This window comes from Ptychodera flava, chromosome 16 (genome assembly GCF_041260155.1).
Source record: "Ptychodera flava strain L36383 chromosome 16, AS_Pfla_20210202, whole genome shotgun sequence".
In the NCBI taxonomy this organism is placed as follows: Eukaryota; Metazoa; Hemichordata; class Enteropneusta; family Ptychoderidae; genus Ptychodera; species Ptychodera flava.
Genome location: NC_091943.1, coordinates 11,761,776 through 11,776,641, shown reverse-complemented (window position 1 = coordinate 11,776,641; position 14,866 = coordinate 11,761,776). Strand labels below are relative to the sequence as shown.

Sequence of the window (14,866 nt, the reverse complement as noted above, 5' to 3'; positions counted from 1 at the left end):
TGCTGATGTGAGGCCAACCCAAAAAAACTCCGAGAAATTCCTAAATTGAGTTCAAGGTGTAAACTGTAGGCTGCACTGGTGACAAGATAGAGACAGCATTCAGAGTTCAAGGAGTGATCCCAAAACTTGCAGGTGCTTCCGCAGACTTTGCCACAAAGCATCTTTTCCTACCACTTGGAAAAATATTGACCATGTTATGGGATAGGAGTGTTAGTGAGAGGTGAATAAATAATTGTGGGTCATAGTGTCTGCAACTTTTTCCTGTCTGCCTGTTAAATTGGCAGTGGAAGAAGACAATTTCAACACGATTCATAAGTCTCAGTTTTTGGAATGATAAAATGAACTTCAGTGAGACTAACCTGTATAAATACCTTAATGGTGATTGGTAAATGTACATCACAATGAACAGAGGGCCTGAATGTGTCTCTAACTGCAATTGCCGTTTCCTGTATTCAGATCAACTTATAGCTCACCACTGCAAAATGGATAAATAACTTTGCACAATGTTGCTGTTTTCAGTTTGCAAATGATTACAATATGACCGGCTCCTCCTTCATGGTTGCAAATTTCTCAATCATTGCAATGTCTTGCTTTTGAATGGACACAGTTTCCAAACACAATCACAGTTTGTTACTGTGTGGCTACCTCGCACTTGACACAAGGTAGTTTAAACCGACCTCTGTATAAAGCTGCCCAAACATGACAAAGAACAATGCTGAGATACAAATATGTAAATGAATAGTTCTTGTTTTATTTCTACCAATAATGATACACAATACTCTGAAGGTTGTTTGTAATCTCTGCGTTTTGACTTGTAATGTCTGATTGGTCGAACATTGTACGGTAAGACACTGACATTACAGCAAAAGCATTACAATAAAATTACCTAATTTGAAAATTCTTTTTAAAAATAGAAGAGTTAGTACATAGAACAGAAAAAGAGTGAATTCCCCTTATTGCAATTTTTTTATTTGTGACAAAACAGTCCCAGCGCAGCTCTGGCAAAATGCCAAGTCCTGAACAATTTGCTGCCTATATGAGACACTATCTCATTAACATCCTAGCATGTGAGATCTCTGACTTCTAATCAGCTCATCTGGCAACATGTAACATACATCGGTACTTGCCCCGACAAAAGTGCGCCCTCATACTTTAAAAATTTTACAAATATAGTTTCTTTCTTTAAAATCTGAATCTGCTCATAGCAGACCCGTCTCGTCAAAATTGGCTAAGCACACCGTTAGCGATAGAAAATTCTCATTAAAAACATACACTGGGTAGTATATCACAATTTCAGATGAAATGCCTAAAAAGAGACTAGAGTCTAAGAAAGAAAGACCGTTGACATCAAAGCTAAAAGGTTAAAGTTCAACCTGTGAGACCAAAGTATTGTGGCACATTTATTTTGAGCAAGGTTCAAATGAAAAGACATGAGAGATATAAAATGGAATTTTCTTATTTCCTTTTTTCTCTGACAGACTCTAGCTTTCAAGGTAAATTATCAAAACAACATAATCTTAAACAGTTTCTTTTCTATCGTTTCCTCAGAATGTGATGAAAATCGACCCGACAACTTGCAAAACCAATCCTTCATATCATCAGATTATTGCATTTTCATACCACAATGAATTAAAAATGTTCATGAGGGATTCATTAATCTGTAAATTCACAAACTAAGGTAGCTGATTAAATTCCACACAGGATTTTGCCCATACAGTGTACTGTGCAATTTTGTGAAATTGCGTTTTGTTATTACACATATCTTTAAGACAAACTCTCCATAACAGAAATGTCAAATTCACAATTCTATGAAACTCTAGAAAACTGTCTCCCAACACTAGTAAAGTTACAGTATCCTACCTGCTGAAAGATACATGTGGTTAAGAATAAATAGCACAAATATTTGGAAGCGAAAATTAATCAAACAACCAAAATGTAAATAATGCATGCATTTGTCACTAAAAGCTAAACTCCCTTGACTACAACTATGAGTCAAACTGCGGAACCAAACATACTGTGAACACATGTAGGATCCAGCTGTAATTTTTCAGCATTTGAAGCATGTGGTGGCCCAGGAAGTTTTTCGTTATTCAACATTTATACAAGAGGTGAAAATTCACCTGCAAGGGGCACAGAACAATGGAGAATAGTTTTTTTTCATTAAGAGAACGGTACAAAATCCACAAGCGAGAAATTATTGCACAATGTTTTCAGAAGAACACACCTTTCATGGGTGATGCATCACAGATACACTACTTTAATTTATGGTTACAAGATGACAAATCAATAAACACAAAATCAGCATTTCTGCCGATATGGCTGATTCAGAACAACATCACAGTTCCGTCATCAATTTGTAAAGCACATATCTGCCTGAAATTTGTAACAAGACTTTTAGAAACACGGTCCCTCCGTGTTAGAAATAACAGTGCAAGGAATAACAAAATTGACATTTTTGTTACATCTGATGTTATGATTAAAAGCATAAAAATCTCATGACCATAGGCTATGACGAAAAACTTTCTCCGACTTCGGTCCACAGCAACCAATATCTTATTCACATTGCTGTGTATTTTATAACAAATAAACAGTACAATCTTGATTAATCCTCTTTCTTCCAAGTTATATTTATTTCTATGGTTTGTCTATGGAGCCTGGTAGAAAGTGGATTAACACTATTATTGGTTCTTTTCTCTTTGGTACAACCAGTTTATACATCAGTTTGTGCCTGCGTTTGATTAAATTCATGAAAACCTTAAAGGGACAAAGTCAGCCATTTTTCATGAATTTTGTTGGTGCAAGATACTACTTATATTGTTTGACATGTTGAAAGATACTGATTAAATGGGTGACCATGCATCTGTTCAACCCCAGTTTTAGACAAATAAATGAGACCATTGCGAAAATTAATGGTCATGACCATTAATTCATTTTTGCCATGGTTTCATGTATTGTGTCTAAAATCGGGGTCGAATATATGCATGGTCACCTGTTATTCAGTATCGTTCAACATGTCAAACAATATAAGTGGTATCTCGTATCAAACAAAATTCATGAAAAATGGCCAACTTTGTCCCTTTAAGGTAGTATGCGCCTCGAAAGTGAAAGACTTAAACTTTTGCTCTAACTTTCGTCAAGGAATCTTTTAATCATTCTCTTTCAAAATCAAGAATAAAAATAGGGGGTCACCGTGCAAATTTTAGTACTAGAGAAACAAATTACCCAGATTGTCTCACGTCAGTCTCCGACCCTTGAGTAAGTCCATGAGGTTTTCATTTCAAAAGAAAATTTGCAGGACAGCCAAATCAAGTCATATGGTACTGGACCATCATATTTTGCTCTGGCCAGCTTATTTATCATTCTTGTCTATCTATGCTGAACTAATGGGATTATATTGTAATAAATGTATGCAAGACGCATACAGAAGGCAACAGGACCACTAAAATTTAGATGTACTGTGATCCTGGCTACCCTAACACAGTGGATTTGCTTGAAGCTCTGTTCAACAAGCTGCCAAGACATCTGTACACATATAATGTAACCTTTACATGACCTATGACCCTGTGAAATAGGTCTAACCATGCATGGACCATACACCAGGCAGTGCAAAGGTATGGTAGAAATGATGGATAAAGATAACAAAAGGAAAAATCTGCTTCCTAGATAATCCTATTTAACAATCTAACCTATACTTTTTCATATTTTTTGACATCAACCTGCCAAGTTCTATTGTAGTAATGTCCCTTTGATAACTACCGTAAATCCCCGTCTCCCTAAAAAATAAAACAAATTGGAGGTTCCTGACAATTTTTTAGTTTCATGAAAAGGTTTTTCATTTTATACAGAGAGTGCAGATTGTTCACAAGCAAACTACAGTAAAAATCTCATATGTGTACTTATTTGTGGTAAAACACCTATTACATAAAGTTGCTAGGAATACACATCAGTTTATGTTGGAGGACAAAAGGAGATCTGTAGATGAACATTTGGTACGTTCAGATTGACGACTTTGCGTCGGCCCAGGTCCGACCAGGGCCGGGGCGACGTAAAAAACCAATGTGGACACGCTGAGTCGGCCCTGGGCCGACTCAGTTTGGTCCTGGTTAGAAGGGGGGTTCAGGGCCGACTCAGGCCGACGCAAAATTTAGTCCGACGCAAATCGCCAGTGTGGACACGTTACGTCGGCCCTGGTCCCAGTTGACCAGGCCTCCGCTATGGATCGAAGTTGAACTAGTCACCCTATTCGCACAAAAAAAACGACGTTTGAAACTAAAGTTTACACCTATCGAAAGTTTTCAATCCAGTCTTTACATTTTAATATCATCCCATGTACGCTGAACTTCCCACCAACCTTTGTTCCGCAAACGAGACCATGTCATTCGATTCCACAGTGCACGTAATAGACTAGAGAGGCATGTCAAAAATGCCGCGCACGGTTATTTCTCCACCGCGGTCTTATATATACCATATGCTCATCCAATAAATGGTGAAGATCTCTCCGATGATTAAAAGGTGAGTGGTAGTCATATTTGCCCTTCTTGTGCGTAAAAACACAGGAAAATCATGAACAGTAGAAACAGCGTGCCATATTCAAATGCGCCATTTTGAACTTTGACAGGTCAGAGGTCACAAAGGAAGGTAAAGTTACGTCGGCCCTAATTCTGGTACCGGTAGGTGTGGACACGGACCAAATTTAATCCAAAAAGGACAATTATTTTGCGTCGGCCCAAATTTCAGTTGGGTTGCCAATGTGAACAAGATCATTGTCAACAAATTATTCTAACAAAATTACTTATGGAAATATGTAAATTTGAATGTAACTTTCATGGCTGATATTTTTATTGTTTTTTTTTAAGGAACACCAGTTCTTAGTGTTGCAATATACACATTACTCTGAATGTAAATCAAGGATGTTGTTTTATTTTAGTAATGGCTTGACTGTACTAGAGACACTATTTCAACATTCAATCTTTTTTCATTTCATATTTTAGGTACACTCTAGCAACTTCCCTGCCAAACAATGCAATTAGTTGTACAGTTACCACATTAATGAAATCCATTTTTTAAAAACATGATACTTTTTGTCGTGTTAAAATTAAATAAAATTTATGCCCAACTACTGTGATAAAATTCTCTGCAAGTCAATATTCAAATATGCAGCCTCATTTGCAGTAGCAAAATAACATTGAAATCTGTGCTTTTTACATATAATCATTGTATTTTTTTTCTCTTGAAAAACTATGCATTGAGTCCTACATATGCTTATAAAAAGTTAAAATATCTGCTCTACAAACCTGTCATTTCTTATTTACGATTTTCCTGCCTTCATTTAGTGAGAATTTCAGGAAACTGAAAAAAGTGAGATTTAGCCTTACGTGTATCATCCTAACAATTTGTGTATGCTGCTTAGAGTGTTCTGTGGCCAGATCTTGCCACAGATGTATTATTTGTAGAGAGGGGAAGATTTTCCTCTCCATATGCAGGTTACGTATGTCATGAAATGTACTATTAGGAGTAAAAGTTAAAAAAGATTTTTCTCTAAAAGCATACAGGATTGGACCCAATACCCCAATAGTCACAGAAATGACACAGACTTGCTACATAGACATTATGATTACAACCATATCATAAGATGTGTGTTTGCTTTTGAACATGGAGATATTATACATTATGTTAATAGCATGGTCAGGTTTGTTAAAGCTTGAGACATAATTGCACCTTGTGTTCATTATGTGTTTTTGATGCAGACATTTCAGACAATGAACATAAATGTAGAAATTGAACTTGGTGCAATGATTATATGAAGCTAAAACTACCCTAATTACATGACATGAATGTATAATTTTCAATTTTTAATACTTTTAACATGTTCATAATCAGTGACATTTCCAGTCTTCTTGACATAGATGAACAAGAGATACCATGATTAACCCTTTGAGCGCCAAAGTCAATTTTGATTGCCTTTACAAAATAAACCCAAGTCAAATTTTTTCAGATTTTTGCCAAAATTTTGATGAAAAATTGTAGCCATCAAAATATGTCTATATGCTACAAAATGATCAAAACAAATACAGAAAAATTCATAAAAATTGTTAAAATGTTGCAATAAACTTTGGTCGGGAAAATTAAAGCACTCAGAGGATTAAAATATGCACCAGCCACACAGAACAAATTGAGTTTGACCTCAACCATTCGCCGTCCTCCCCTAGAAAAAGTTTGGATTTGCCAAAATCTGATGACAAAAATTACTTCCCTTGACAACTCTAAATTGCTGAAATAGGTCAGTGGATGTGTACTCTACTGACGAGAAGTTTGAACATACAGATTTTCAAAAATTAAATTTGGATGTGATTGTGTATCATGCACATACCGGTACATGATTTTACAAGGTAAATATGACGTACAGGTACAGTGGTGCAACACTGCATGCAATATAAGCAAAATACAGCTACAACCCAAAATTGCAAGTTTTGGGATTATTTATATTTGGTTAACGATATTAAATTCTGGTCACACTTAGCAATGCATTGGTTATGCTTAGGCTTTTCTTGTAATTTAAAATGTTATCAATACTTTCACCCATGTTTTTGTGCATATAATTTACATACTAAATTAAAGAAACAATGAGTAAATATTTTCTACTGTTCTGTCAGTGCACGCTTGTCTTACTTCTCTGTAAGCAAAATTTGTGAAAATAAAGAAAAAACATGAAACAGCAAAACTAATGGTAAAATGCCATCAAAACATTATTCCACAGTACAGTACAAATATATGGCGCGTTTTAAAAATTTCAGCATCTTTTAAAATATATCTTACATTGCCTATGTTCCGTATTGAATTATTAAATTTTCATTTTTTAAATGTTTCCTAACAACATATGCAATATAACTAGTGGCAATATTTTGAGTGCACCCAAGTACAATCTTTCTGTCAAAATTTATGAATAGGGTCATTGACCTGCATGTGCATTATTGTACTTGACAGAGTTCAAGTAGAAATACATGGAAAACATCAACTTGAAAGAGACATATGCAGATAAGACACAGATACGACACCTTATATCACTGTCATACCATTTTCTCTGTTTCCCTTTCATCATTTTCCTGTACTGATGGCATTTCATTTGCCGGCAAGAAGGTCCTATTTGCGTGGGAAGCTTCGACCCCTTACAATCCTGCAGAGTGGAACGATCCTATTGTAGTCCATGGCAGATGGGTCATTATCTGCAGCTGAGTAGTGGTTACTAACAGACATTGTCAGAAATGCAGAAGTTGAAGAGATTGCCACGAGAGATAAAACTCTACTGTTTAGCAGTGTTTGTGGCAGGAGAGAAAAACGTCCTTCAATAGGCAAAAACCCCTCACTTTCATGGTAACATCAAACTTACTGGGTAGCCAATAATTTGCCACACTTCATTCTACTTGACCTGCTGTCCATGGTTTCACTGCTTGGCATATTTGTAAATGATAGGTACTGCAATAAAAAAAGACCAAAAATATAAAAGAAAACTACATTTTTGAAAGAGGTTATGTGTATGCAGGGTCAATACACTCAAAGTCCCTTCAACTCCAAGGACCTTTTCAGGAATTTTCCAGGACTTTTTAGGTTAAAAATACCTTTTTCAAGATAACATGTTGACAATATACCCTTTCTACACATAATTTTTCCTTATTATATTTATGACATCACATCTCCATGATCATCTTGCCGTTTTTTGAAAATTGTGGATTATCAATATTTCACAACTTTCCAGGACTCAATGTCATTTTCAAGGACTTTCTTAGAAGTTTTAAAATTCAGGGATTTTTGAGGACTTGAAGAGCATACAAACCCCCTGAATGATGAAATCAGAAACCTGTATTCTTTATATGATGATGGATTTATACTAAATTGTAATTTTGTAATTACTGACTTGTGAAATAAAGAGTTTTATGTTTACAGCTTTCAAAGGTAACCACTGCACCTATGAATATCGCAAACTATGCAGTGTATACAGTCAAAAGAAAGCAGTAAGCTCCATTTGAAGACATTCTGATTCATTGTGTATACATACACACTAAGGAGGTGGCAGGATAAGGTCATGAGGTCATCTGACGTGCACTCAGTACACATGTATCGGTTCTAGTAAGTGAGTATCAGTATGTGGATATCTGTCTGACTCAGTGTGTGTTTCTAATCAAGTCTGAATTCACACTTACTGATGATCACCAACACAATTACCAGCACTACGCAGACCAACAAAAGTCTCATCTGCAAAAAGTAAAGGTGAGAATGGAGTGAGAAATTTGACTGAAACTCTGATTCATTAGAAATTAAAACTGCCACAAAACTAGTTATTTATTCTGAATATTATTATACATTCTGGTTGTAAACTATTACAATCTTTTTGTCTGGGAGCTTGTACACACATTTTTATTTCATGATGGAACGCTATATGTCATTTATAAAGGGAATAAGAATGTATTCGTTTGAATCCTTTCTTCATCAGTTTTCATATAACACCAATTGAAGGGTTTCCTTGTCATTTTGTAACATTCCGGGCATGGATATATGATAAATCTGCTGTTATCAAATAGTGCCTGTTCCTTGTGTCATAGCAGTATTTGTGTCATTCATGCTGTGTCAGAAACTGTCTCTCCACTTCATTTTGTGTCTGATGCAGTGCAAACATCACTCAATCATGCTGATACCACAATAAGGAAAAGATGATATTGGCTTAAATGCCAGTTACCTTCACTTCGATACCTTTGGGAACCCAAAACACCAGCATGTAAACACTGTCAAAGCCCATATAGCTTTCACGTAATTTTAGAAAAAGATGATCATAAATTCTGATCTTCTGAGACTTAAAAATGCTAGATGGTTTGGGATAAAATAGCAAATTTTACAAGTTATATAAAATGGTATCTTGCATATGGGACTGGAATATTGCAATGAAGTTGCATTTTTTACAATTTTCTGATATTTCTTACCTTACATGCTTGCCACCACATGGCTTTCTTCAATCCTTTGGCACTTACTTTAAAATGGGTTGCATTTAACGTCAACTCCTCTGTAGTTTAAGAGAAATGGAAAAAGAAATCTTTGCATTACCAAAAGCATAGCATGCTTAACGACTAACTCACTGAGCTAATCTTGGTCATTAGTTGAAGTATGCAAGTCTGTGGGAGATAAAAATGCATCAGTATCACTGAGAAACTACATTTATCAAGCACAGTTTGTACATGCATGAAGGTAAGAAGAGATCTTTTCCTACCTCCATGGTACATGTATTACCTGATTTTTCCTGTAAATCTTCAAGTCTGTCACCCCTGTCAATCACCTTACTAATGTTATCCTGCATGATACCCACCACTTCATCAACTTGACCTTGAACCCTGTCAAAGAAAATTTAAAGATCAAATTCAGCAATATTTAAGCTGCCATCAAACTTGGAATATATGGTACCTACCAGTACTTTCCTGGCAAAGAACTCAGTATCTGACAATCACATGAAACTTATTACTCCTGACTGTTACCATTGCAAAACAATCCCAAGGGCTTCCTGCCTTGGCATTTGATGTCAATTGTATCCATGTATATTGTAATTTCTATTAGCAGGAGTAGTGATAGCTAACTACCTGTACTAGAATCATATTTTGCTGAAGTATCTTCAACCGCTGGACTTACTGTTTGATGTTATCATTTCCCCTGTTTGCTGACTGTGGTACAAAGTCTGTGTCATCATCTGGATCATCATGATACTCTCCAAGAAGATTCCTCTGAAAAGGACGACAACATGAAAAAATTTTCTGTTATATTAACCCTTGAACCCGGCTCGGACATAAATGTCCCATGACATCATAGAGTACCAGGGGGTCAGGTGTAAAGGTTAGAGATTTAAATTTTTGGGGATGGTTGTAGGTAACGTTGTGACTAGCTATAATGATAAAACATATTTGTCTGCACCTGTGATAAATGCAGCAGTTAATGTAATCCCCATGGGACAAATGTGGGGGGATTAGACCATGTTTGCAATAAAACTATGCCCGAGGGGGTGGGGTAATTACCTCATATTGATCCACCTAGTCACTTTCTCCATTTCTAGCTCCATGCTTTCATGGACAAGCGCAGAATTTATGAATGTCCCACCCATTGGGGAGAATGTTGGGGACTTAGTTGTTTTTAGATGGAGATTTACCAGATTGTCTTGCCCCAGGGGTGCGGCAATTGCCAAATTTTATAAGACCATGGAGGTACCCCATGATAATTAAGACTAATTCCAAATCCCCACTATAACCCGAGGTGGTGGTGGTGTGGTGGTGCTGGGGGGGGGGGGGGAGGGGTTAACATTGACTGCTGCATAATGCTTACTCTGTACAGAGTGAAAAGCTCTTTGCGTTGCAGCAAATTAGATTTCATCATTTCTTCTCAAGAAAAGTTGTGCATCTCAGGTCAAATATCGCCAGAATCATTATTATTCATATGGCGTTCTGTTATGCTAGAAAGAACACCTGATATTTTGAACTGTATACCACAGCCAATGTTCCGACAAAGGCAAAACGTGGGCTAAAGTCACCTATGTGATGCAACATCACGCAGACTGGGAGAAGAGGCCAAAGTTTTAACACCTACCCTCTCAAGTGGCTTGGATCGCAGGTAATCACTGTCGTCGAGGTGTCTTTTGAACTTGGGCGGCATGACTGTCGAAAGGTTGGCCGATTTAGACAGACTCACGCACGATGGAAAAAGTAGCGTTAATTTCGATAGTGCTACGTTGGCTCCTTCTCTCGCACTTCAAACACACTACTATGAAATTATAAGGGACATGTAAACAAAAGATCGAAACAGTTCAGACGTGTCGACGTAGCAGGCACAGTTAGCACTTCCTGTTGCTGCCGTGGATTTCAGTTATTTTCCCAAAAGTGTGACCAGGTTTGAGTGAAAATATATCGACGTATTGAAAAGAGTGAAGTTTTGACAAAGACACGATTTAAACTGACTTCCGACAAGCAATTAAACGATAGGGAAAAGCTAATGACGAACTGAGACGAGAGCACAACAAGTGAACGAACACACGATAAAAGCCATAAGTAAAATGTTTTAACCTTTGACCCATAATATTAAACGTCGAGGGCGCTTGTCCGATGACGTTGTATCCCCCCTGTGTCCAGTGTATAAGTTATTTACTTTCTCTCTGCCTGTTCTCATTTCACAGAACTGTTGAATCCTTTTGTGGATGGTTTGTTTGCTTTTCCTACTCACTCTTATGTTAACATGACTTGTAAGATTATCTGCTCTCTAAGTTCCATTCCATTACTTGAAAAAAATGTTGGTATTGACAAGTGCTACCTATTTATTGCTGTTCTGTTAAAACTTGCTGCTTCCACATTTGTTGTAGAGATAAGGTATAAGCCTTACCTTTCATTACCTTCATGAAAATATCGTAACTTCCACCAGGCTACTTATATTTCGTAAGCAAACTCCGACACGAACATACTCGTCTCTCTTCTCAGGAATGTAGAAGTTTTGAATGTGAGAATACCTCTTTCTTGGTACAATCGAAACCGATTTTAGTTGACTGGTACACCCTAGCTGTGGGTCCATAGCTGTGGTGTTTTCAGACGGTATCCTGCCTTTTACGGGCTGGTTTTGACTTTTACGATTTTAACCTCGCCACCCGCGGGGGGGGGGGGGTAAAATCGTAAAAGTCAAAACCAGCCCGTAAAAGGCAGGAATCCCGTCTGAAAACACCACAGCTATGGACCCACAGCTAGGAACACCCATGCTAAAGACGTACCTTCACAGGTCGAGAAAATGGGGATGTAGGGGTTGGCGAACCGTCCGTCATCAGTCAAATATTAATACTACTAGTAACATTGATTTCCCCAGTAATAACAGTTTACAAAGACTAAAGGGTCTCATCCTATTTGTTGGCGTCAAATTAAAAAATACTTTAAGTATTTTTTGTCTTCACTAGCTTATATGCGGAATGTAATAATTGACCTTTGACTCTATTTGAAAACTTATCTTTTTAGCGCGGCCCTCTTTGAGGAGGGATCGTGGTTTAAGCAATAAATTCACGTTTATGATAGCTACACTACTACCACAGTCAGCCTCATCTGGGTAGGACGAAATGTGCCAATATCTGAACTCAGGTTTCGATAGAGATTGGTGCCCGGGAAACCTTAGCCTAGACCCTACTCGTCCCTTTCGGCCTTCGTCCACACTCCGTCTAGCCTCGAGGTCAACTTGTCCAAATGTTCCTCTCATGATTGGCCAATGATTAAATGGGTGTTGTTCATAAACTTGCCAGAAAACGTTTAGTTTTAGGGCTAGTTTATGAGCGACACCCGTTTAATCATTGACCAAATGAGCTATTCAAAATATTTGCAAACTTTGTAAAGGAACGCAGCTTAATTTATCAATTATTGAAAAGCTGCATTTTGAAATAAATATTCATTTTTCCAATCCAAATATATGCATAAATGTCTCATAGTTCACATTAGGGGAATTGGCAATCATTTAGCATCATTTCTAAATCCTTAGAGAACTACGTGCAGCTATCTGGCATCGTATTAATCATTTTTTACGGTATAACGTTTAATTGGATTGGTAGACAAATCATCAACAATTGTGGCATCGAAATGTTGATAAACAATTAATAACACATAAAACAAAGACATCCACGAACATATGATTTATAAATGTCTTAAAGGGTACATGATATTTAAACGAAACGTTTGTCAAAGTCCCGTGCAGTGGCCTTAGGTTTGTCAATATGTTGGGTTGCAAATACCTCCCAGTGGACAAATATGAAGGAAGTATAATCAACATACATGATGGCGAAAATTTTTGTTTTGAGTCTTTCATTCACTCGACGATGACATGCTGGAAAATTCTATTAAATTGGAAACTATACTAATGAGAGCTTAGTGCACAACAAGGTAGAGTGTTTTAGGCGTTTAGACAAAATCTGTACATCGCCGTGGGTGTGTACCTGTGTTGCATAGTACGCTTACTCTAGACTGCAGAAAACATTACTTTGTCACATTCAGGACCCACAGATAGCACTGATAATACGTAGTAGTGTTCTCGATCCATTTGTATTTATTTCACCACAGTTCTGATAAATACATGTACAAATTACAGCTCTCTCGCTGACAATTGTCCATACAATAAATAACTCATTCACTCTCTTGTGGCAGTGTCTGACCCTTTATCAATACTGAACAGACTTCAAGCGTTCTCACGTTGAATGCCACACTCTGTTTTAAATAGCTTCATTGGATAGTCAGTTCTAGGTGTTCTAATTAATACTACAAGAATGGCAATATTTCTAAATCTAGATAAAATATGGGCAAAATGGTCTGGGTCGTCCGCTCGCTCTCTGTCTGTACATCCAGTTGCATAGTTTTACGTTGTCTATCGTTGTCGCAGTCGTTGGAATTGGTTTTTCTGAAAGGCGTCTGCTTCAACAGCCACAGTTTCCTGAAAGAGTGAAATAACTGCCCTTTGTTAGTGCATTATGTGGACCTGAAATTCCCTTGATTGTACTGCAAACATGAACTTAATTCATGTAGGAATCTAAGCGAACTGTTATTCATGAGCAAAAATCAATGAAGTATTACTTAAGGTTTCGTTCACAGGACACCGCAGGAGTAGCAAACAACTTGTTTTAGGGACATTATGTAATCATGTGTTTCTAAGTGTTAATGCACCGTGCTTTGGTATTTTCAATAAAACTAAAACTTGAAGAAGAAAGTAAAAGCTATTTTTAACTGCTCACAATGTGCGACCTAAAACTGTCCTTAAAACTAAAAACACTACAGTTTTTCTCCAGACCGGGAAAATCTCCTGTAGTTTCTCTCGTCGAGATGCCCGTCGATAACTCTCTACTCCCCTCCAGCAGATATTAGAAAACACTTAACAACTCGGCCGCAAAAGAAATCTGTAACCGACACTTTATACGTGAACTTTTGCTTACCGCCCGTGCTACTCGAAACTATGCACGAAAGTATTTAATGGCTCGACCTTTGACCGATTTAAGCGGGCGTTACACATAACACAATGTATTTTGCTTAAAACCACTTTGTTTGCACATATTCATTCAATTTTCACTTATTTGTTAAATCAAGATTAAAATATTGGGTTCACCTTTTAGTATGACAAGCAGTTGTTAAGTTGGCGAGTAAGAAATGTAAATTTATGCAAATCATCCGATTTCCTAGCATCTCAAATAAAAGCTCTACACTGGCTGGATGAAATTTTCTGACATTTTTCACATTACGTTCCTATACTATTTATCCAAACGACAGTTTTCTTTGACAACAAAGCTCGTACTCTGTGAATATATAAACGTCTTCAATTTTGCTTATCATGATTTACACGTTTTTTGCATGTCAGTCTTTCAACTTCTGCCATTGTCATTTTTTTCTGCATAACCTATAGTTTCAAATGAGATATTAATTTTTGATTAAACAGTGTCAAGTTTTGACTGAAATTAATTTGTATCATTAATACCAAAAATAATGTTTTAACCCCTAAATAATCCGTGACAAATTGCGGCCGACCTGTTTACCGCAACGAGATTTTAATAAAGGAATTTGAAAGTAGAATTTTTGTTGATTTTTCTTATGGGCTAAAGTCTATTTAATATTGAAATATACTCATATTTCTATTTCCTATTTTCAATACAAGCGTGTGATTTCGAAATGAGCGTAATGGTACTTCTTTCTGCCACGCAGCATCACCATTATGCTTAGTTCGAACTGGTAAATTGATATTGGAAATATAAAATAGAAATCGAGGTATATTTCAATATGCGACAGATTTAGCTTACCACAAAAAAAAAAAAAAAAAAAAAAAAAAAAAAAAAAAAAAATAT

General features: G+C 36.7%; 1 protein-coding gene across 1 annotated transcript; it reads right to left on the bottom strand.

The window, feature by feature from the left end:
• Window positions 1-731: 731 nt before the first annotated feature.
• On the bottom strand, window positions 732-11,082 carry LOC139152834 (vesicle-associated membrane protein 4-like). Its single transcript, XM_070726185.1, has 6 exons — window positions 10,615-11,082; window positions 9,670-9,761; window positions 9,277-9,377; window positions 8,973-9,052; window positions 8,199-8,250; window positions 732-7,473 (listed from the first exon to the last, which is right to left on the bottom strand). Exons 1-6 carry the CDS (start codon window positions 10,678-10,680, stop codon window positions 7,442-7,444), a joined length of 423 nt encoding a protein of 140 aa, XP_070582286.1. The 5' UTR covers window positions 10,681-11,082; the 3' UTR covers window positions 732-7,441.
• Between the last annotated feature and the right edge of the window lie 3,784 nt (window positions 11,083-14,866).

Excerpts from the sequence above, each read along its gene's own strand:
- LOC139152834 (XM_070726185.1), bottom strand. The coding sequence starts at position 10,680 with ATGCCGCCCAAGTTCAAAAGACACCTCGACGACAGTGATTACCTGCGA. Across the intron at positions 9,762-10,614 it reads GATCCAAGCCACTTGAGAGG|AGGAATCTTCTTGGAGAGTA; the intron begins GTAGGTGTTAAA and ends CGTCCTTTTCAG. Across the intron at positions 7,474-8,198 it reads AATTGTGTTGGTGATCATCA|TACCTATCATTTACAAATAT; the intron begins GTAAGTGTGAAT and ends TTTTTATTGCAG.